A 25,955-nucleotide genomic window follows, 5' to 3' on the forward strand; every position below is an offset into this window, starting at 1 on the left:
CCATCTTTACATGCAAGAAATGACACAACTTTTTACTATTAACTGTTTATTATTCGACTGTGTTAATTATTAAAGATTATTTTACTTTAAATAGCTGTTTTGTCATGTCTAAAAAATTCCTTATAATTATTACATTGGCTTTTATCAATGCATTTCATATACATTTTTTTCAAAAATTTACATACTTATATACAGAGTGATAACTGAATGATATATAATAATAATAATAAATTTATATTCTATTTGATATAAAAATTAAAAATTAACGTTTGAAGTGAAAATTATAATTGAAATAAGATGGGTAATTATTAAATTTAACTAACTACTTTTAGTAAAATAATAAAATTGTACCCTGTAATTTATGTCTTAAAAATTAATTGTCAATCATCATGACAAACAGATTTTATGACAAGCATGGCTATTAATAAATTATTGTAATATAATTGTAATATCATAGATATAAAATCTTTCTATTTATATATTCGAAATTCCTTAGAAATGAGTCTATTAAAAGTATTGTGTGTGGTAGACGATGACTTAGGTGATGACTTAACAGAATGATCATAAAATTTTTTAAATGCTATAAATTGTAAATAACATTCTTTACTTGCAATATTTTTAATAATATCTGGACCCAAGTATAAAAAAAGCTATCTGAATTCAGTTCTTTTTAATCTACTTATATCTTGGAGTTTTCATGTTTACAAGAGAAATTGTATGTTACTCTTGAATGAACTGCTAACATAGATAAAGAAAGTTGCTTAATTTTGTAGAAGCTTAGATGAACATTTAAGAAACCATTAAAAATCTTATACTGTATGTTTTTTCATACATCATAAGCAAACAATTGTTTGATTAGAATTTATTAAAAATAATCATTTGCAAGTTCATTTTCATTAGTTTATTTACATCATAAGATGTAAAGTCCGGTTTCAAATTTGAAGGATGAAAGGCCTTGCCTTCAATAATATTTATATTGTAATGGAAATTAAATTCTATTTAAAGTCCAGAGTATTTTCTGAACATTTTCAAAAGATAAGCTGAATAAGTTTCATATATAAATATATATATATATACAGAGTGATTTTTTTATCATAACCCACTCAATTACTTACAGAATAATAATAATTAAAAAATTTTTTTTTATTATTATCTTTAGTTACACATTATTCTTGAATTATTAACTATGTAATACTTTTTAAGTTCATCCCTTATGCCTGGTAAGGGTGTCAACTTTGTTTTTTTAAATGGTAACACATATTTTGAATTTAATAAAATGTTTGAGTTTTTAATTCAATAGTAAATGGCATTTGAATTTTTAATAAAACTTAATTTTTTTATTAGATATAAATATTTAAAGTTTCAAAATGTTGAGCTAATATATAGGTATAATACACAAAGGATTATAAATACAGGTAGCTAATTGGTTTTTTATGATATTGCTATCACAGTCACGGATTGTTTATTATCAATTATGACTATCAATAGATATACTTTTTGTATTGTCAGTTAGTGTATTTATAAACTCACAACAATGTACCTTACTATCATTGATAATAATAATGCTGTGTACCTGCTAATATCGATGTCATATAAAATCAATTAGCTACCTGTATTTGTAATCCCTTGTGTATTATACCTATATATTAACTAAAAAATTTGAAACTTTAAATGTTTATATCTAATAAACAAATTAAATTTCATTAAAAATTCAAATGCCATTTACTATTGAATTAAAAACTCAAAAAATTTATTAAATAAAAAATACGTGTTACCATTTAAAAAAACAAAGTTGACACCCTTACCAGGCATAAGGGATGAACTTAAAAAGTATTACATAGTTAATAATTCAAGAATAATGTGTAACTAAAGATAGTAATAAAAAAAATTTTTTTAATTATTTTTATTCTATAAGTAATTGAGTGGGTTATGATAAAAAAATCACCCTGTATATATATGATTCAAGTTTTGAAGTCCGCTGTATAAGGAGATGTGTTCTAGTTAAAAAAAAACAAGTGCGTGTTACTAATACACGCGGATTAAGTGAAACATACTTCAAAGTTTTTCAATGATAGAATATTAGGTTTATATTGGAATAAAATAAAAACATACACTAAAATTGTCATTTTCTATTAAAATTAGTTTTATTGATTTTCTTATTCTATTGTCGCAAGCTCCAAAATAGTTACAAAAATAAAAAAATGTTTACAATTTTTTTTACTTAAAACTGCCTTAACATGTTTACAAATAAATAATTAGAAATAAATTTTTTTTTAATAGATATAATAGTTATTTACCTATCCTTAAGTATATTTTTATTGTAAATTTAACCCTTCACAGGCGTGATTCTAGATGATAACTTTTTCACTTAACAATTAACTTTTTCAACTTAACTTTAATAAATGTTTCAGAAATACTAACATTATTAAATATTTATATATATATATATTAAATTAAAGCATATGTGATATACTTTAATATAGACAGTAAAATATCGAATTTTATATTTTCTTCGTGGTGAAAATGGCTACCATATTCAAAAATATGCTATTTTAGTATTAAAATTCTCGATTTTGTATTTTATTTTAAAATATCTTACAAATATTTTTGAGTTAGAAAAAATGTTTAACTCATTTAGATTCAATATAATCAATTAATATCAAGAACTATCACTGTAGTCTACTCTCGTTTGAAGAAATCCCACATCCATACTGTGCCGGGACATCACTATGCTATCGTTTTTTCATTAATTATCTCCAAATTAATAGGAGTATAAAATTCTTTATAACTTTATATTTCTATAACTTCTTGACAAATCAATACAAGTTTTTGTGATAAATATTTTTATATACCTCTTTAATTCGACATACTTTTTAAATACATACTAAGTAAATTGAAATAACAATTTATAAATTTATATGTATTATTAATAAATTATTAATTAATAAAACAATGGAGTCCGTCTGCGTCGTCCAGACGTGAGAACCGACCGTGATAATCTTTATTGATTTTCAAAATTTTTTTAAAAAAAAGATAATCTTTACTTAAAAATGTATTAATTGATAATTTTTTCAAAATGTTAAAGCAATTTAAAAGTAAAAATATAAAATTTTACCAGAAAAATGGCATGGTTGTAACTACGGCGGTAATTCGTACATAGAAGATAATATGCCGAACAAATTTTTTTCAGCTTATGGTATGACACCTATAATGGACTCGTCTCTCGTCATTTCCTCCGAGAGGCGAGTGGATCATGTCCCTCATAGGCCCCAATCGGTTGTACAGGTGGGTGAACCGGACTCACGGTGAGCTGACATTTTGCCTCACCTAAGTGATGTCCGGCCACGGCTGCTTTAGCGATTACCTGTACCATACTCGTAAAGCAGCCGTGCCGACTTGTGACCAATGTTTGGATCGCCCGGCAGAGACAGACAACAATCTGCACAACCTCTTCTAGTGCGAGACATGGACCCAGGAGCAAGATTCTTTGGAGTTCCGACTAGGGTGCACGTTCCGGGTTGGGTCCATGGTTGACCCTGATGTTGGAAAGCCGGGAAGCTCGTCTAGGCGTTCGTTGAATCCGTCTTGAAAAAGAAGGAGGGAGCGGAACGCATGATACAGAGGCAGCCACGCCACCCCGGACAGGAGGACCTGAGGCACTGGTTTAAGCCAGCACCTTAGTTCCATGTTTTTGAGTTTTGTGAGTATTTGCCAAACTATGGCAAAGTCCTACCTCCACCTCTACGTGGTGCGTCCTGGGCAACAGGAACCGTTGAAAAAAAATAAAGTATGAAACCATATAACATTTATGAAAATCGGTGACCTATCTCTGAATCCTTTTTGTTCTATATTTAAAATTTTAAAAAATATGACGATATTAAAATATAAGGAGTACACTACTGACAAAAAAAAATTTATTCATGCCTTCATCATTCAATAAATTTTCAAAATTTAAAGCTGAAAAAAATGTTCTTCATAAATATTATATTTTTTGTTCAATTTCAATGGCCATTTGAAATTAGAGGTAAGTGCGAATATTGATTTACATGCAATACTCTTTAAAACTTCATGTAATAAACATGAATTAAATGAGGTAAAATAGGAATTGTTGAGTCAATTAAATTATTCAATTAACACATTATAAGTCATAAAAAAAAATAATTTGAATATTCAATTTCGTCTTTGTCAATTATACCAACTTATATTAAATAGTACAAATATAGAATAAGTTATTTGTATTGCATTGCGTAAACTAACAAATATACAGCTTTTGAAAATTCCAATGAGGTTTATATTTTAAAGTAAATGAATCCATTTTAAAACTGTAGAAAAATTGTACATATTCATTTTTTCATCGATAAAACTACTATTTTTTTTATATATACAGATATTTCATAGTAAATTATTCATTAACAAGTTACTGAATACTTTAAACCAGGTAAAATGAATTATATTAACGAAATATATATTATTTTACTAAAAATAATAATTTCAAATGATATCATTGTTTATACACATGATGAATTGAGTCAAAATACTAAAAATCATAAATCCATTACTATTGACGATTTAAATACACTCATCAGAAAATATCCTGCATTTATAAAGTTGACATTGCAAACACAAAACTGTTACATAGGAAAAGATATATCTTGTAGTCCTATGCCTTATGACGAAAATACTTTATTAGATGATCCTGATCTTGTGCAGTCTAAATGTTTAAACCCTAGAGAATGTAAAAAACTTGGAACGCAAAAAAATGAAATAGATGATTCTATATGCAATGTTGTCGAATACCAACCCAGCTCAAACAATAGTACCATTTGTCAAAAATTAGGAAATATCATTACATCTTGTCTTAAAGACAATACTAATATTATACAATGTTATACTCATTATCTGAATGTTATGGAAAGCGTTGGTTTAACATTAGTAGACAGGTTTTGTTTGTATGAAATTGAACTTTGGAATAGATTAGAAAAATTGGAGGTTACTGTAGATTTTAAAGAAGATTTTAGTTTATTCGCCATTACAATTAATCTTGAATTATTAACCTTAATTTTAAAAAACTTTAAAAAACTTTTAAAAAATATTTCTATTGCTTTTAAACATTATAATATTTCTACTGTACCTCTAGATTGTGTTTCCAATGTCATAAAGAATATGACTTTGATCAATAAAGAGTTTAATGATTTAAAATATAATGAACACTTTATAGAATGTCGGAATTTAATGAAATCAAAGAAAATTTACGCTGTTTTAGACAATGATGAGTACTGGGAATGGGATGTTACTTCTGATGGCAAGCCTGATGATAATTTAATGATTCTTATACAATATAGAAACAGTATTATGGGATTAAACCTATTTGCCAATAAACAAAAATAATTATTCCAAAACAATTTTTTTTGTATCTAAATTATGAATACATGTTTAAAAATCTTTGTTATCTTAATTCGATTATTTTGTGAATTATTAATCTTAATCCTATATCATTATAATACTCTTGTAATATATAGCATAAGGTTTGCAAAATATTTTAATGATATGTTTTAAACAATAAAAAAAGAAATTTTTTTTTGTACTTTTAAGTTCATTTTTTTTTTTTTTTGTTTTTGTTTATTCATAGAATGTTATTTAATGATATTTAGGATGATTTCATGAATTAAAATTAGAATATTATCAAATTAAAAATATTTTAAAAAATGTTCAAATTATATTTTAAACTCGTTTAAAACACCGATAGTTAAAGAAATGCGTCAACAGTTATAATAGTTATCAGTTAGATCTGTTTCAATCTGTAAATTTTACTATTTACAAAAATAAAGTATATACTCTTAAAAGGTATAATGACGAATTTAAAAATAAATGATATATTAAAAAATACTAAGTAAAATTTTCTTATGAGATTACTATTATAAGAGCAATCGAGTTGCTAATATTAAAAGAATCACTACGTATGTAGTAAATAGTTAATGCCAACAAATGTTATTACTTTTATCATTTGTTCAACTATAATTCTCCCCGGGTGTGTTTAAATATTATCATACATATTTTTATAAATTAAATTTTAAAAAATTATCAAACTGAAAAAACCAAATAACAACTAAAAATCAGTATTTCTTAAGTTTTAACAATTTTTAATTTACGCTAAAGGTGTGTTGCGAGATATTATTTATATTAATAATGAATGAAAAATAGTTAAAAATGAACTAATTAAGTACATGACTAGTCGATAACGACTTTTAAAATATTACTGACAAAATTATTACAATTTTTTAATATAGAGTGGAATAAGAACGTAGCAAAGTAGTGATAATTATAAAAATAACATAATCCACTCTTCACTTTATGTATTAAAAAAGTTATAACTTCTGAAATAATATCAATAGTTGTTAGCGACCAGTCTTTTTCTTAATTTTTATTTTATAATTCATTTAATATGTAAGTCACTGTTAAAAATAAATAAAATTGATACCATTATAAGGCGTAAGAGATAAATAAAAAAGCATTTATTACTTAATAAATCGTGAGATATATGAAACTAAAAAATACCAAATATAAATTAAAACATAATTAATGTTTTAAGAGAAATCAAGTTGTTAATGTTAAAAGAATCCCTCTTTATATGTATAACTATTAGATGAATGTATTTAATTTAAATTCAAATTTTAAAATGAGTTAATTTATGTTTAGAATCCACACTGCAAAACTTTAATAAATTCGTACAAATATATTTGTCCCAAACCCTTTTCTAAACCGATACTATTTTTCCAAGTCAGATTATGAAAACTTTAACTATCTAGACGCCTATCGGTATTATGAATACACCCAAAACTATTACAAAATTGGTTCAAAAATTTAATTTTATTGAATTCAGTTGGTTTAACTTTCTTGAAACCTTAATTCTATCACTACTTGAAAATATTTGATTTTTTCTGACGAAAACAAGCTGAAATCATACAATATAAATAAACCTATAATAATGTTGACATAAGAAATAAATTTTATTTAACTAACACATATTATTTCATGCGTATTAATATCAACGAATTTTGCAATGTATTATTCACAGTGAATTCTAAAAAAAGTTCATGATTTTTATTCGACAGATTTTTTATTACAGTTATTCGTTTAATTAAAGCGTCAACTTACTCTGTATTTTCCTAATTGTATATTATTGGAAAAGTGTGATAATCACTATAAAAATTATGTTTTCAAATTTAATAATAACTATTGTCCAAACAAGATTATCTGTATTTTAAATAATTTTTATTAAACATTGTTTAAAATTTAAGGCATAAATAATTTTTATGCCGTTAACTGAAACCATGTGACTGTTTAATTTGCTTTTAAGTTGTAATTTTTACTGCGTCATTAAAAGTAACATTATTTTTTATCATAGATAAGTAATTTTTTATTCCTTTCGGGTTCTCAAGAATTATTAAAAATTTTAATTATTTGAGTAATTGAGTTCATAAATATGGCATAGGTATAAATGGGTGTGACCAAAAAACAAAATGTTTAATATCATTAAAATAATAAATAACACTTGTTCAAAATTTCAGTCATATTCTTTATCGTTTATTGTTTACCCAATGTGATTCCAATTCGTGCATTTAGTTTGTGCATGATTAAGTGCTAAATGAAAATATTTCTAAATTTAATATTCTATCCTGAAATAGTTTTTTTTTTTATTTTTTAAGCTCCAACTTCTGAGGTTATTAGCTTGAACAAAATTAAATTATTAGGTTACATATATGATTTTACAATAGTATTTATTGAACTAGTTTCACATATAAAATTTTTTTTTTTCCTTAAAATACAAATATACAATGGCTGATTAAATTGAGTTGTACATATCGATTATTTTAAGAAATGAGATTATTTTGATGGTGTTGTCATTGGTTGGGCTGAGGGCTTCAAAGAGGTTATCAGGCATTTCTAATCTTTTTCTGGTATCTATATGGTTACGACATTGGACAAGGANTGGTTGGGCTGAGGGCTTCAAAGAGTTTATCAGGCATTTCTAATCTTTTTCTGGTATCTATATGGTTACGACATTGGACAAGGAGGTGCTTGACTGTGAGAGGTTCTCCGCAGGTTTGGCATATTGCAGGATCTTCTCTGCGCATNCCGCAGGTTTGGCATATTGCAGGATCTTCTCTGCGCATAAGATGTCCATGTGACATCTTTGAGTGGCCAATACGTAGCCTGTTGATGACTACTTCGTCTTTGCGATTTGATGTATGAGGTTTTTTATTTCCCTTAGTTTATTATTAGGTGTACGCCGCCATTCGGATTCCCATACATTTGTACAAAAGGTTCATACATTCCTATGGATGTCAAAAATAGTTTTATAATGTAATAAATTTCAATTTTCTAAACATTCAGGGTAATATTCAATTGCACCCAAAATATGAATAAATTCGGGACACCTATGGATAAAATTACATCAATAGGTAATACTTAAATATTAGAGCAAACTATTTATTTATACATTCTATTTAATTTTAAAATCACCACGCAAAATATATTTTTCATAAAAAAACGTAGTTTTTGTAATCTCATAAAATGTCTAAATTAAAATTGTTTCATTTTGGACTTTTAAAAATATCACAATTTAGTACAACAAATAAATCTGTTTCAATATAATAAAACCTTCAAATTAAATATGTTTAAATAAAATGTAACTATAACATTTTTTTATGGTTATATTAATTTAATAATTCTAAAAATACGGTTCATTTGTATTAAAACTGTAAGAACATCAAGATACTACAATTCTATCGAAGACCAGATAAAATGACTAATTGTAATTTAATACAAATTTTCTTGCTAACACTTAGTATTTCAAACATTTTTTTAGTTCATTCGGGTCGTAATAAACATAATAACAGTAAGTCTACACCTAGCAGTAAGCCATCAACTTCTGATTATAAATCGTCCATTTCTAATGGTGATTTGTATAAACTTATGAGTAATTTTCCATTATTTAAGGAAATGTATTTACGAGAACAGAAGTATTATACAAGCGCTGGTGCAAACCTCTGTCCTCTACCGTATGATGACGAAACCGTATTAAATGATAAAGATATTGAGGAAATGCAATTCTTTAACCCTAGAGAAGCTAGAAGACCTATGACGTGGACACAACAAAATGAGCAGATTGTAATTGTTCCAATCGGGGCAACCATTGGAAAGAAGTTAGGAGATGTAATTCAACCACTTATTAAAAATGACCCAAGAGCTATTCAGTATTATACTTACTATCTGAACACCATGGAAAGCGCAGGTATAACTATAGTAGACAGATTCTGTTTATTTTCAATGGAAGTCATTGACAGAATTGATGCTATGAAAGAAACCAAACCTTTCACCGCGGAATTCACTTTGTACAATGTCGAAGTCAATTATACGGACCTAATTGATCTTGTGAAGAACTTTAAAAGTGCGTTAAAAAGTATGTTTAACGCATTTAGACGATATTATATTTCTACACTACCTCTCGACTGTATTGATAGCGCTTTAAAGAAGTTTACTTCTTCGTTGAATACAAAAAACAATCCATATAAGGAAAAAACTGATGAATTTCGTAAACATTTAGTGGAATGTAGGACATTATATCAATTAAAGAAAGGCTATGTAGTGCTCAATGATGACATAAGTTGGAAATGGGATATTAATAGTGTTGAGGTGCCTCCTGACAACCACATGATATTAGTAATACAAAGGGATAGTAATATTCAGGCATTAAACATTTTTGAGTTACACAAATAAATATTCATTTTTATGTGTTATGCGAAATTTCAATTCAGTTTTGTAAAAATCATATTCAATAATATAAAAGATACACGTTGAAAGCCTAATTAAAATTTTATTGTAATCAAATTTATTTTTGTCTGCAACTTAAAAATTAGTGAAATATTTCATTCTAATTGTATTAAAACTTTTGTAAATATAAAAAGTTTATATCTGATTAAACACTTGAGTTACTCTTTTATTTTAGTATAAGAAACATTATACTCAAGAAATTATATTAACTGTATGAAGTACACCTACAACTAGTCAATTTATAAAACATAATCTTATTTTCACTCGATTTTTCCTAATAAAAATGTATGGTCGGGTAGAAATTTTAACCCGACCGATAGAATTTTATTCTTTGGAACTACGCGATTATAAAATAGCAGTCGTCCGAATTAGATAATTGTTATAAATAAAAATATCCTAGTGTACACACACTAGAAAATAATATGTTATAACTAATTGCTGTGTGCCAATGCTCCGCTAAACGTTAAACTAACAAAGCATTTTTCAAATAATAGATTTGCGGTAATATACATCACGATCAGAATAATTTTATTCCGCCGATTCGTGTAAATTTATCGATATTTATTAAATTGCAAGTCTAACTGGCGTAATCGCTGTTTATTTCCGTACGGATAATGAATATTCATTAAATTACATGACTTGTATATGTTGAAATGAAATTCACGTAGTAGTTTAAAAACATTGGCGTATTTTATTTAGAATTGATTAGCGCACCAATGTGTTTTAATGCGTTCGGTGAAACCAATAGCCCATTTATTATCGTAATTAAGTCGTTATCGGACGATTTTATCTTTAATTTTATGTGCGATCGACACCGTTTTAAGTACAGTACGTTATTTTCGTACTCGTTCGAGGAGCTCATTAATATCAGTGAAAAACATTGCGGCCGACGGTAATAATGTTCTCTTTGCACCTACGCAGGCGAACAGATAGTATTCCGACAGCCGATTTCGACCGCACGGCCGCCGTATCGAGTCGCCCGTACATAATAACGCAGTAATATTATAAGCGCTCGTTAGGCCACCCAGTTAGCGTCACGTTACCCGTGTAATAATCGTACTGCACAGGTAGATGTTTACGTGCACACACGAGTAAAAGAGATGCCACCTATACGCGCTGCATAGATTATCATAAGCCGCCGAATATTCACATTGTGTGTGTGGGTAATTATTATTAACGCCGCGGTGTTTGTGTGGGGAAAGGAAACGCGACGGGCTCAGAACTCGACGTACGGGCACATAATTGATCCGCAGTGTGTCGCGGCCGCGGCGGTGGGAGAAGACACGTACGAGGCCGCCTATCGCGCTAATAAATTACGTCCGAGATATATCGACTGGACACCGCGATGGTTAACTCGGCGACGTACAACAACAACAACAACATTAGGAGGAAAACATAATTTTGAGTCTTAAAAAGAGCCAGCGTTGTCGCCCCGGCACAGGAGGCGTGCAATTAAAAGGGTAGAGTGGGGCGGAGGGATGGGCGGCGGGACTCGTTGGAGAGCTAGTGGCCGTCGGACGGCGCGATTGGTCGGCTGGGTCGCTACCGCCCCGGTGAACGCCCATCGCCTCTCGGCCCGCGTCCAGAGGAAAGGGGAAGACGGCCACCCGACAGATTCGGCACGTTAACGCACCGTCAGACGTCGTCACATATTAACACGTTGTGGTCCGTCCGCGTGTACGTCCGACCCGCGTTGCTCGTGTACCATATTTTCTGGACGTTTTTTGCTCATCGCACACGATTTTGCTGCCACAGTTTTGTATCCGGTGGTGTGTTTTTTTTTAATATTTGCGATTTTGTGTTTTCCGCGCAACTCATTCCATCGTATAGTCGCGCACACGAGTTTGTTCGGATTTTAATAATGCGCCAATGACTTTCGTCGCGGCGAATAGTATGAAATCCATAGCGTTGCGGCCCAACAAGAGTGCAGTCGGCGGATTTTACAGCAGTTGCGGTGGTTATCCGACGGATCTGAGCTACGCCGTCAGGTGCCGGTCCCGGAGTCCGGTCCAACCCGCCGACGAAATGGACGACATCAGCGTAGGACGGCCGTCACCGCCGGCGTCGCCTGAATGCTACGCCAGGCTGCACGACAACCGCGGTGACGGTGTCGACTCGGATTGCACCAACTCGTCCGGCGGTTCCGATTACTTCGAGCCATTGAAGAAGTTGGGCACCGTTCAATTGGACAAGGTGAGCTACGGCATTAGCGAGCGCAAGAACTACGTCCCTAAACGGCGGGTGCAACAACACCGTCAGGCGCAACTCGGGACCAGTGTCGGTCTCGCTGCCGTCGAGTTACAAAGCCAGCGCAGAACGAGCGCGGAAGCCATGAGCGCAGACGACTCGGCACCGGCGGCTGGAGTTAAGTCTTTCAGTATCGCCGACATCCTAAGTCACGAACCTTCGACGGGCAGCATCGGCAAGCCTACAGCGTCCTCCGACGAGTCCGCGAAAATAGTAAGACCTTGGACGGAAGAATATCAATCCGTTCCGCAGCCACCCTGCACCTCATTCGTGCCGCCCCCGCCGCCGGCTCATCGACAGACTGTCGGTGCCCTGTTTCCACATTCGCTATTCATCCAACATCTTCATCAGCACCATCAACATCGCCCTAAATCGGCCGACTACGAAACATCGACATGCACGAGCGGACGATCCAGTACCGACGGAAGCGAATGTTGTACAAGCCCTGAAATTGCGAGTTGCACTCAAGGAAATGCATCGAATAGGACAAGGAAACAACAGGCGGCCGGCAAGAACAATGACAACTCTTCGCCCCTGGACGCCCTCTTCCAAATGACCAGCAAAACTTTTGACCAGTTACACGGAGATGCATCCGGAGCCGGTAAGTGTTTTAACTTTTCTTATTCTATAAGAAAATTTGAAGTTCAGTTTTTTAATGTTAGTGACGCAGTGAAAATATCGATTCAAATAAAATTTATATTGAATTTTAAATTGGAAATTTTCACCAGTTAAACCGCTCCATATTTTCATTAACATACAAGCAAATAATAAGTATCAGAACTACGTCTTATATTTCTGTATATTCACAATTTCTATGACTATTTCAGTGCATTAAAAAGACGCGTTTGATTGTTTTATCTCATATGACGGTAAAATTTTAAATGTAATATCTTCTTGAAAACCTCTCGTCATGTTCATTAACCAATTCATTTCAGAATTATAATGATAGAATATTTTGATAACTTGACGGCCAGATAATTTATTTTCATAATAATTAGTAGGTTGGTGGGTACTAAATTTCGAATGTCACAGCTTATCTTTCAATTTATAATTAAAGTTGTTCGTTAAATTAAGAAGTAGTAAAATCATCAAAGATCTGCTGCGGCCGTTGTCCAAAAAGTTTCTCGAGTAAAATATCTCGCCGGATGCTTTTGCAGTGTTGCGTTTAAAATGCAATTTTCGATTCACTAGCATAAGTAAACGCGTCATAACTCATAGTAATTTATGTGACGTGCAGATCCAAAGAAACCCATTTGTTACACTTACCGAAGCGACAAAACACATTCGTGTAAGCGGTCGCCGGCGAGGAGGCGTGTGCCAAAATCTCTGTCGGGTGTTACTTTTTAGGATATTTCGTGTAGACCAATTCGTGCCAAACACATTTGACGGGACATTTAATAAAACAATAATAAATATATATAATTTATTGAGCTATATTTATAAACACCTGCACACCGAGATAATTATTTCACATATTAAGTTGATACGAGTTCAAGTATCAGAGCGTTTAACACAACATTAATTGTTCCGTAGTATTGTTTCGTCGATATTTTCTCAACGAATAAAATATCATTAATAAAAAAAACCATTACATCCAAATAGTTAGGAGAACATTTTGGGTTTGAACTTTAAGTACCAAAATGTATCGTCATTATTAGCACTTTTGTATTACTGTGACAAGTTCGACCGTTTTTGTCAAACTCGAAAAGGACGTGTGCTTGAACCGCTAAAATTCGAAAATGCTCAAGTCGCCATTAGGTACCAGATATTCGAATGAAACTCCATGCGCTTAATTACATCTCGGGCAACTGTAAATTATTTTAATTGTACTTAGCATAGGAAATATTACATCAACTATTCGCTTTAGCCGTGAAAACGTGCACACTCAAATAAACGTGTACCATGCGCATAATAAATGTGAGTGTTTGGGTACGTGCAAATTACACTTGTGATAGTTATTACCTACACCGTTGCGCGATGATTAATTTTAACGGGCAACGCTATAGGATAATTAATTTTCTTTTAGAATATGTACTTTTTTTCGGAGGCCTCTCGAGGGGAGAAGAAATTTAATTAGAAAGAACCACTTTGGATCGATAGTGAATTTATTTAACGTTTATTATTTTTACTAACACATAAGTCGCTCACGGGAAATCAATAATAATATCCAAGTTTTTTAATTCTATTATGTTTTTTTTCAAAGTAATGGATCAAAATTGTTTTACTGAAATTAATTAAATTTTCCGAGCTATTTGCATTATAAATTTCATTAAAGACGTCCCAGGAAGGTTGGAAAGTTAATTTTCCGCCTATATGGGTCTGCGGTTGTATTTTTACCAAATGCGCAATACATGTATATTACAATATTAGTATACACGTGTAAGAAAAAAATGTATATGAAAGAAAAAGAGGATGTGAACATACATAAATATTGATAATAGGTGTGAAAGTAAACCGCCCTTTTGACGTGCCGCTGCCGCCCCAAAAAAGACCACCCCGCCGCATGAGTTGGGTTAATGTCGGACAATATTACACATTAGGATATTGCAGCGTGTACCGGTTGCGGTAAACAAAAGGTTGTTCATTAAAGAGATTAATACCGTAACGATAAATAACCACAACCGACACAGTGTAAATTGTGTAATTAAAACATTATTTTGATATGGAGTTGGAAATATGAAAATAAAAAAACGAAAACCAGTCCATGAAATTTAATTGAGCAGATGTTCCATCTCTTATGTCACTTTGTACGGTCGTAACGATGATAATTCATGTACCTTAAGTCCTTGTGATTCAAACAATTATCCCTAAAGTGTTTTATAAAAAGGGTGAACTTATACAAGTGTTTGTAATGTAATCAATAACATGCCAATGACTCGGTGCAGCAGTATTTCCGTTTCTAACGTTTATATTTAATTTCAAGGGACAATATTTCTGATAGAAAACCTGCAAAATAATTGGAAAAGCTAAGTAAGCCGATGTAATTTTGCGTGTAAGACTATTGATTTATTTTTGACATTTTCTAATAATATAAATATGATAAACAGCCTATGGTTATGGTTTGTGTGTTGTTGTAGCTAACACGCAAACCAAACGCCAATATTGCATAAATAACTCGCGCTAAACTTACACCGGAGTATTGATTTTTCTAAGCTAACACTACTTATTATTTTGTCAATTAAACAAGAAACCATTTGTTCGTGTCTAAAGGTCTTAAAAGTAGTTAAAATAAAAACAGATGGAACAACGTCGAGAATGGTTGACACGTTGATAAATAATTAAAAACTTAACTAGACGTGTTGCTTCGTTTGACGCACAAAGAACAGTAATTTTTTTTTTCTATAAATACAATATTTACACGCTGTCGATTTAATCGGCTTATAATCCGAAAAATCTATAGATATTTTCGAAAGCTTTATTTTTGAGAATTGCCCATCGGTCTGTTATCGGTAAGACAGTATTATTATCTTCTTGGTCGATATTGTGCTTGAAAACATCAAAAGTCATCCGTATCTAATTGGGTCATAGACAAAATGACTAGAGCTCATCGGCCGAAGAGTTTTNTTTTCTATAAATACAATATTTACACGCTGTCGATTTAATCGGCTTATAATCCGAAAAATCTATAGATATTTTCGAAAGCTTTGTTTTTGAGAATTGCCCATCGGTCTGTTATCGGTAAGAAAGTATTATTATCTTCTTGGTCGATATTGTGCTTGAAAACGTCAAAAGTCATCCGTATCTAATTGGGTCATAGACAAAATGACTAGAGCTCATCGGCCGAAGATGAGCTATNGGGTCATAGACAAAATGACTAGAGCTCATCGGCCGAAGAGTTTTTGTTCGTGAGGTGTCATTAGATTTGCGGTAGGAAGACGCTGGAGGTTCAGACGTCAGTTGGTAGAAGAGATGCCGCGGAGTGAAAAAATGATTAACAATCGATAATAATACCGTGGCGGGCGGTACCGGAAAACGCGTTCGGTGTACCGCCTAATATTTGACATATATATAGAGATAAACGGGATGATTTTACCGCCTATTACATGTTATTATTGTGCTGGGCAGCGTTTTGTACGTGCCGGACCACAGGAAGCCCGTGCCGCAATTGGACGCCGCGGTGGACCACGTTGACCGGTAGCCGTCATGAAGACGTCTCTGCCGCGTCCTAATGTTTTATTGGAAATGGAATAATGTGGGCGCATTCTCAGACGGTACGACCAACGTGTGTAAAATACCGTGTGAATTTTATTAACTGCGGTCGCACGAACTAAAAACGGTTTGTTATTAGTTTCCCACAATTCAGCTTTCCTTTTGATAGTCTATCGGTTTTCCCTCGTTCGGGTCGTACGTCGTACGCGAACGCAGCGTTTTTTATACTGTTTAATGCCAGTGTAATCGGTCAACCGCATTGAAATTCGCATTAAAACCGCTACCGTATTTCGTGGGCTGCGATCACGCGTTGTGTACATGGTGTCTTTGTGGTCATACAACAATATGCATTACTACGTGTGGTCAAACAGTAAATGAAATCGCCTCAGAGTCCGCCCACCAGCACAATGACCGCCGAAACGGCACCGTTTGTAGTCGTACCAATGCGCAGAATACATTTTTGTTCTAATATAATGTTTTCGCGCTATCGTAACATATTAACCGGCTTAATGCTCAATGTGATTTTTAATCTAAAACGAAATCTAGATGACAACATATTTCATTTCGGTCGAATGGCAACGGTGAGATTTAGATGCGTTACATCTAAATGAAAAATTAAAGCCAAATGTTTTTCATTTAAAAGAGTCGATCCTCAAAATAATATAGTCTACAATATATATTATCTATACATAAGTTTCTTTATTTAGTGAACAATATTTTAATGGGGTAAAATAAATTTGTTATCTCTTTCACTTTATTATAATTTTTTTTTTTTAAGAAAAAATTGGCTACTTTTCAAAACGTGGTTAAAAATTATTTAAACCAGATATTCCTAAAATTATAAAAGTTTGCCAAAATAAATTTATTATATTTACTCTTTGTCTGTTTTTTAAAAATTATTAAAAATACTCAATAGTGTCAATGTAGAATTAAAAAAAAAAATGCTGTTCAAATCTGTATCGTATTTGTAATCTGATTTTTACGAACGTTAAGTGTTATTTGTTCTAATATATTTAGTTCTGCCAGAGAAAAACAAAACGTCTAATGCGTCGTATAATACAATATAATTCCAAAATGTAAACGCCTAATAAATAATGGAATTAAATGCTGAGCGGAAATTCAGGGTGGTCTTATACGCTTAGTGTCTAAGATACTGAAATAATAATATTATGTGTTGTGTTTTCACTCACACACGTCTCTCTGCAGCCAACAGGTCGAACGTTTTATTATTATTAAACGATAGTTGTGTTACTTTCGTGCTAAAGTCCACCTGAATACACAATTTTAACATTTGACGCACGACCGGTTTTCTCATACTCGAAAATATGTCTGAGAAGGTGTTCTGTATTAACCCGAACAGAAATGTTTAATGTATTTTGGAAAACACGAGTAGCCAAGAAGAATTAACAAGACACAGGACCTAACTCGTCGTTATTCCGAAATCGATTAATACTTTTTCGATACAGACTCCGCCGTGTTATTATTATTTTTGAATACTCAAATTTGGAATCGAATCAAAAAACAAAAATAATAACTATAACAGAAGTGACGCCACTAAACGGTCTGGACGAAATAACACGGAAACGAACCGTCAACATTTAGTAAGAAATTTTTGGTTTTCCGGTGAATCATAAGCGTACACTAAAATCGATTATCTTTGTACTAGCTGCACTGGATACTCTGATCTTACTATTATTGTAATGATCCGAGGTGTGTACAGGGACTGGTTCAACAGCGATTGTTGCGGAAAAAAAACGAAAATCTTCGACGATTTGCCGGTGTGTTTGTCGGTGTTAAAAGGAGTGGCCGGGGCCGGCACCTTCTAATTGGAAGGCATGGAGGTGTGTGGTCTCAAAGGTACCGACAACCCGTCGTACGGCCCCACCGCCAGCGCCTCCGCAAGCTCAATTCCAACGTAATGTTTAACAATCTACCGCGCGCCGATCGACTTGCTCTTCATCGATACACATTTTATCATTATCATTATTATTATTATTACAATGTTATTCTCAGTTTCCTTCGTACAGCGTAACATTATCTTGGATTTGAATTCGTTTACAACACTCTCCTTTATAATAACTTCATCCGCAGTGTACGCGCGCGATACCGCCCGCGGTTCGCCCGCCGGCGTTTGTTATTGTAATTATTTCAAATAGGCACTCATTAAGCAACGATTTATATCTCATATAACGTCCGGATTGTGTGCGTTACCAGTGTAAAACTATATCATAATTTAAGATACCGAAAACAATACGGTTCGGAGGGCTAAAATAATATAAATCTTTAGTTTTTTGTTCCTCGAATAATTTACCAGCGTTCAATTAATCCCTTTATAAGAACGCTGTAATTTTAAATAGTAATGTGTAACGCATATTAAACTACGTCGTTAACTTATATAGTAATTATGTTACACGCGTACTTGTTATTAATTTGTAATCATGCAAAGGAGGTTTATTTTTTTCCTTGAACAATGCAATCATTTTTTGCTCGGGAATGCGATTTTTCCGACTAACGACCCGGTAACACGTAAATTAGGCTTTTGGGAACACAATTATTTATTCTTTTATTTCGATTAATCGCCATAATTTTTTATTGTACGACTCCCTACGAGTGATCTCAACTATAATCGACTTAATTATATTCATAATCACTTTTAAGGATCAAAACTTTTCCGGTACAACTACTCATAAATTACAGCATCAATACATAAAATAACAATAAATATTATTTTTAATTTAAAGTGTGTGCTATTTGCATTCACGATAATTTAAGTATGTACACATTAATTATACAGTTGTTGTTAATTAAGTTTTTCAATTCTTAACGCGGTAGATAATGTACTATTATCTATACTAGAAAAATTACTGGTACTATACAGGAAATGAATATTTTTAACTACGTTTGATAAGCTAATAGATTTTATTTCGACTTTTGTGATTTGTAATAATTTCTATAATTTAAAACAGATAACACATAGAAATTTAAGTATCAGTTGAAAAAAAGAGAAAAATATAAAACTGAAAAACCGTCAAAAATTTCGATTTGTGGTGGTAGTTAGACTCGAGGCAATTAAATGTTCTACCGATTTCATGGCTTACTTTTTGTAAAAAATTATTTTGTCCGACATAAAAATAATTGTGAATGTTAAACTAGTGCTGTAGATTGATACGACCAAAATAATAATAGCTGCCCCGAGTTGGTCCATTTGACTGTATTTAATTCTTAAAGTCAGTATACTCCAGGCAATGTGAGTGAAAAAAAAAAATACAATATATAAATATCATTAAGAGATGAGGTTATAGAATAAATAAAAATCATTGTCCGACAACTCACTGGTCATGGTCAGGACAAAATGATCCAATTTCCATTAGTGTGTTGAGCTTCTTTCAGCAAGAATGACGTGTTCATCATGAGTACATAGCGCATTGTTATTGTCATAATAATGTAATATTAATACTATATTATTGTGCGTTCATCAAAGTTGGCTGTTCGGATCAATTACCACAATCAAGGGCCCGGCTATGGTATAATAATAGGATTACAATATCGGTTGTAAACGGAGCTCCGGTACACGGCGACCGAAGCCGCCATGGTGGATTTTCAATAAAAAAATCAGGTGTGTCTTTTGTGCAAAGAGCGGCGCGCGCCCATACGTTTTATACCGTGTAGAGGTACGTCATAATAGAATAATATGAGGTGCACTCGCATACAAACTTGCCGGCGTGTAATTAACTTTGGGACCGTAGAAACACGAAATTTCCACCGCGAGGGAAACGCTCGTCCGGTACACATTGTATGCAAATTTAATTGGACACTCCGCGCATTATTCATCCCAGCCTTTTTACACACCGTGCATCCTATTATCTTCACTCCTTATGTATAACGCCGTATCGTGACGGCTGGTCGCATCTTCCTCCTCCACCGACTTATTCAATTTCGACTGTGTTATTAACTACTTAGGGCGCGCGACATAAACACAGGTTTTGTGCGCGACCTATATACGTCATATGTAATACTATTATTATAGTCGTGGCGACCAATATTAACGCTTTACGGTTGGGCCATCTGAAGCATTACGCCTACACGTGTAATACCAATAATAATTGACATTGCACCAGCTATTGTCTCTAATAATATTGTAATGGGCAGCGAACACTGATCCCTTTACAATTATCCCACAGTAATCATAACCTTCTCCTCCCATCTAAGTATCTATACAAGAAGTAAACCCTTTGTATTGGCTAAAAAAATTTGCTCCAGACTCTACCGATTGGTCGGTTTGACGAAATTTCACCTGTCTTACGTCTGCATCCCACCCCGAGACTAAATACTCTTCAAACGTACAAGGTGCACTTACGATAGTTATAAGCCTGTAATTGTCTCTCGTACCTGAAATTATTTTGCTCGATNCTAAATACTCTTCAAACGTACAAGGTGCACTTACGATAGTTATAAGCCTGTAATTGTCTCTCGTACCTGAAATTATTTTGCTTAATTAAAATAACTAATACGGTGTTTTTCATCCGTTTAATGGACGACTTGTGCTAGAAAACAAAGGAAATTATTTTCGTATTACATATTCCAATATCATTACTCTAGACCTCGAGGATACGTGTGTTTCTATTGTTGCAGTAGACTTTTTAACGAGTTATGATATGATGGCGTAGGCGATTTAAACTTAATTGTACGGCTAGAACGATTGAGGGATCAGATAAGATACAACGGCCGGTCAGATTTTTACGTTGGGCCACCGTTTGCACTAGACAACACACTTGGACCGGATATTCTCGGACGCTCCAGGTATCACGAAGTGTATTTTATTTAAAGGGGCAACTATGGCAAAGTGGCGGTCTGTAATGAATAACGACTGGGAGTGACACAAGTTCTACAAGAAACGCAGTGGAAACGTTCTCATCGACAACACTTAGACCGAGGTAAACATGGTTTAAAATGTGCTGAGTATACCGTATAGATTTCTTAAACAACTCGTCGGATCGTCTGTGTTTTTTATTATTATTTGGAATGCTCCGCCGTGTACAATATAGTAAATTATATTGTTTTTGTGTACGGGACCATAGATACCCACCGGACCGAACGGCGTTTGGTATGTTCAATCATGACTCGGTAAAACAAAAGGTGGTGTAATCATATTGCATTACAACTAAAAAACGAATTAATCCGGCGTTATTATGGTGTTATTAGACGAGTATTAGGGATAAAATACAGGAATCGTTTACACAGTGTACACTTACGCCGGTCACTAATTGATGTGCTACCTTATCCTAATGAACCGACGGTCGCCACTGTTCTATTAATCATTCTTCGGCGGTGGTGTACGCAGTCACTCGAGTACTTGCACAGTACATGATATCATATATACATTACATTTTACACGGTGAAAACGAGTATTATTTTCTCTCTGTAACGAACACCCACCGCCGTCTTCTTGGCTCCGACTACAACCACCGAGCGGCACTATTAACGCGAGACAATCATTGCATTATACTTGTGCCGCCGCGACCAATATGAACAACGTCGTCGGTATTAACTCAATTACTGGTAAAAAAAAAAAAAAAACCGGAAAATCGTCTTATCCATTGGTCCAGTCATTTGATTGAGACGTAAACGCTTGTAATAGATGTAACGCTGAGATACCATTCGGACTACGGTTGTTATTATTATTACACTATTATGTTATAGTGATGCAGCTACCATTTATATTCCACATCCTGACTACTAACACGGTGTTAACGGAGTGCAATAATAAACAGCAGACAGCGGTCTCTTTCAAGCCAAAGGGTTAGTCGTTAAAGACAACACAACCCTAATGGTCAAAAAATTTCAAGACCAATGTTAATTCTTTGATACTATTCTTGTGTTTATGTTAGACAAACAGACTTTTACAACATACCCTGGAAAATATTTATGACGTTCGTGAAATAAGATTTTTTGGATAGTTTCTCACAAGATCAAAAGAACGTTTCATCGTGCATATAAAAATGTGACGCACGTGTTTAAAAACTGGACAAATATTGTGTGCGTTAAAACAGCGGTGATTTATTTTTTCATTTTTTTTTCACTAAAGGGGACGGACGACGATTGGCAAGGAGAATAAAACAGCGGATCCGATAAGTACGCGACGATGGAGTTTATTAAAATTTCTGATTTACCAATTGGTCACGACGACGGGCACAATGACGCTGTACGTTCACGGGGTGCTTAAGCGAATAAACAAATTACGGGGTAGAAGCGTAGGTATCGTTGGGGCGGTGGCGACAATATTAAATCCGCTTTGTCGTTGTATTGCCGAGGAAACGGGCTGGAAGAAACGGACGTCGAGTTAGGGAGGAGACCACCGGCGTTCGTCTTGTAACGTAATACATTTTCCCTGTCGACACTGCATACCTCGCCGCTGTTTGGCAAACACTTTACACAAGCTATTTTCCAGACGATTAACCCACAATCTAGTTTGTGCGACCCAAATGTATTGCAACTTTTGCTAACAAAGCTCAGCCAACCTTTAAAAACGAATTCATACGCCTTATAAACCCGTAATGGGGTGGGATGGTGATAAACGCTTAGCTGATCTTTCTTCAGTACACGCTGTCTTACGAGGACCCTCGTCACTCAAAGTTATAAATCAAAAGAACACCTTTTAACGCGGAATTTCTTTTGAACTTTAATTCGAACGTCATTTGGTCACGGTATACGCATTTTCTTATATTTATCGCCTTTTCCATTCCTGAACTTTCATGTTAAGCGTTATAAAACGGCCGCGTTACGTTATTTATTGTGATAATTGATTGTTTCTACAAAAGCCTCCGAAGCTCATTCATTTCATCTGATTCGCGGATCACAGCTATTTTATATATTTCTCCGCCTTTTAAACTATGCGTGTATGATGACTATGTAAACTGTATTGCATTTAATGTCAAATAAGGAATTAGTCTATTTGTAAGTTGCAATAACGCCACCACAAAGCAGTAACGCTTAAAACAAACACAGCTGCCGAGATTTAGTGCTGCGTTCATTCTGCCTACCTTTCCGTCGGAGATGGTTTTGCGGGTGGCCGTCGGCTGTTACTTGTTTTATGTCTACTCGTAATGGTAATACTGACAAAACGTTATTCAGAAGTTTATTTTGTACATTTACACGGTCGTTGGGAATTGAGGGGGTGCAGCCATGTAAATTAATACGCACCGATGGCCACACTAATTGAAAATACTTAGCCCCTTCCCTTAAGGCGGTTCGTTACGCCCGTTCTCATTTAATGATACGGCTCACATTTTTCGGTATATACATGACTTATCGACAGACGATTTGATTTTGCATGCCGCTTTTCCGTTTTATTTCTATGGCCCTACGAGAAATCCATTAAAATGTGCACATCGGGTTTATTGACGTCAACACATTCCCTAAATCAATAACACTTATTGTGACACAAAATTATATCGATCGTGTTAAAAAGTACTGTTGCGAAAAATAAAACGGCGAAATAATTCGTTTAGGTGTGTTAACATAATAATATATAAATGAAAGTTGAAATATTTAAAGGTAAACGCGCGCGATGAGAGTATATATTTTTATTGCTTGAATTTATTTATAATCGACATTCTCTCAATGTATTTTGCTTTTTTGGAGTTCATTGATAAATGGGTAGTATTTGAGTGAAGTGGTTCGACATAGTTGAGTTTGTGATTAAAAACACAGCTAAATAAGCGCCAAAACGTTATATTTATTGCGTAGTAATAGCTTTCAACGTGTTCTTGTTTCATAAGTCGAAACGCTAGAAGTGATACAAAACGATTGCATGTTATTAGTATTCACAACCCATTTATATACACACAACAATAATTACAACAGTCAGAAGTATAACTACTATACCGTATAATTATCATAAGTAATATGTGCTATTTATTATTTAAATTATATCACGCTCGCATCTGAAATCATTGTTGTTTTGGTAATATACAAATTTTATTGTGTCAACCGAGTGCAAATAATACTATTGAGTCGATTGCCATTAGCACATTCTTTCATTAAAAATAAACATCCTAGTGCACTCGACCATTAATCGAAGGAAGTGTATTATCACGAAACATTCACACTATCAACGAGTCGCATTCTGCTTTTGCTCTATCGCAACTCAAAAGCGATAAAAACAAATCAATAATTCAACTACCGTACGAGCGAACTCGAGTTATTATTATAGCATTATGCCTTATCGTTTTGTAGCTAAAAAGTGACGGTTAAATGAAACTTTCTTAAAACACACTATCATTACAATAACGGTATGACGGTGTTTCGTGTTCAAAGTTTATAAAACAAACAACCCGTCCTATTTTTTTTCACGAAGGAAAAGTCTGTTTTCTATGAGTTATTGTTCAGTATGGCGTCAGGACGGTCGTAAAGTGACTCACATTAGAGTCAGAAACAGTTATTATTGCTCTCGAATAGAATCAATCAATTTTAGTTTGTATCATCTAATAGACTCGAAAATAATAACAGACTGCTGTGTTTTTACGGTGAATTATTATTATATAACGGCCGAGATGGGAGACGGGCATCTGTTTTATTGGCTATTCCAAACAGCTTTCTAAATTATGTGTTTCTTAAATGTTTATGGACTGGTCCCTAGTGTCTAAATAAAATAATTAATTACAATCATTTTGCGATAGTTCGTCCCTTTTTAATTCTAATTGAATCGGTCGGGAAACAATTATAACTGTCCGGAGTTGTTAAAGTATGGCAATTTTATTAGCTCTGCCTAGATCTCATCAACAAAAAAACCGCAGCACGTTCAATAAAATATTATTCTATAATGTATATTGTTAAATATCTGTACTCCGATAAACTCGTGCGTGAACCTTCGGCTGGTAATAATAATAATAATAACAATGGCTGATTTTTTTTATTTATTTATTGTATTTAGGTTAGAAGTCTAATTTATAAATCAATTAGCCGTATCGATTGGACATAATTTAATTTATAATTAAAACGTAAACCGCATTAATAAAATGATTGAATATTTTAGCCGCACAAATCCAAAATGTGAAATTAGAAATCAACCCGAGTAACTGTCAGTTGTTAATAATAATACACAACGTGCGGTTTTTCGGTTGAACGGTTTCCGTGAGTACCTCTACCGGAGGACGTATCACTCAGCATCGTATCCTTTTACTCGGTGCGCGTGTACAATACTGTTAAAAAAGATCATTGTACGCGGTTCCGAGATTTCCCATAAACACTACCCATTAACTCAGTGGTTGCTGTGGCCACCCCAACGGGCGACAAATTACAGTGCGGCGTTGACGTACGTGGACCGTTAAACAGTACAATTTTGTTACTTGTACGGTTTAAATAGTAGAGTCGGAAGCAGGTCATTGGTTTCTAATACACTGGAGGTTCTCACCGCGGGGTACGACGACGTTCAGTCTACTCGAAGAGGCGCACAGCTGTATATTTGGTGGGCGATCTGATGACGGACACACAACCGCGGCGGTATGTCAGAATAACGTGAACCATTCAAAGAAACTCGATAAAATGTTAAAACATTATTGTTGGGCGTAGATTCTCGTAACACAAAAAAAAAACATATTTTTAGCAGCACTGTTAGAAAATTAATATTTCAATTAGTGGATTTCGAATTTAGCAAGTTTTTTTTCTGAAGAGTTACAAATAAGCTGAAATGATCTTTTTGATTTATAAGAGAAATTCGCGTAACG

General features: G+C 33.4%; 1 protein-coding gene and 1 long non-coding RNA gene across 2 annotated transcripts in view; both read left to right on the forward strand.

Moving 5' to 3' along the window:
- Positions 1 to 7,507: 7,507 nt before the first annotated feature.
- Positions 7,508 to 8,277, forward strand: LOC126902865 (uncharacterized). The gene is made up of 3 exons (XR_007703363.1): positions 7,508 to 7,930; positions 8,016 to 8,103; positions 8,143 to 8,277. It is a non-coding gene; the product is annotated as an uncharacterized LOC126902865 (long non-coding RNA).
- A 2,725-nt stretch (positions 8,278 to 11,002) lies between these two features.
- The window catches only part of LOC126902834 (homeobox protein Hox-B3a-like), a 38,537-nt gene continuing 23,584 nt past the window's right edge, over positions 11,003 to 25,955 (forward strand). Inside the window, exon 1 of the mRNA XM_050680492.1 lies at positions 11,003 to 12,682. Coding sequence (XP_050536449.1) covers positions 11,704 to 12,682 — 979 coding nt within the window. The 5' untranslated portion in view covers positions 11,003 to 11,703. The remainder of the gene's footprint in view (positions 12,683 to 25,955) is intronic.

Source organism: Daktulosphaira vitifoliae, unplaced genomic scaffold (genome assembly GCF_025091365.1).
Source record: "Daktulosphaira vitifoliae isolate Bord-2020 unplaced genomic scaffold, ASM2509136v1 Scaffold_3, whole genome shotgun sequence".
In the NCBI taxonomy this organism is placed as follows: domain Eukaryota; kingdom Metazoa; phylum Arthropoda; class Insecta; order Hemiptera; family Phylloxeridae; genus Daktulosphaira; species Daktulosphaira vitifoliae.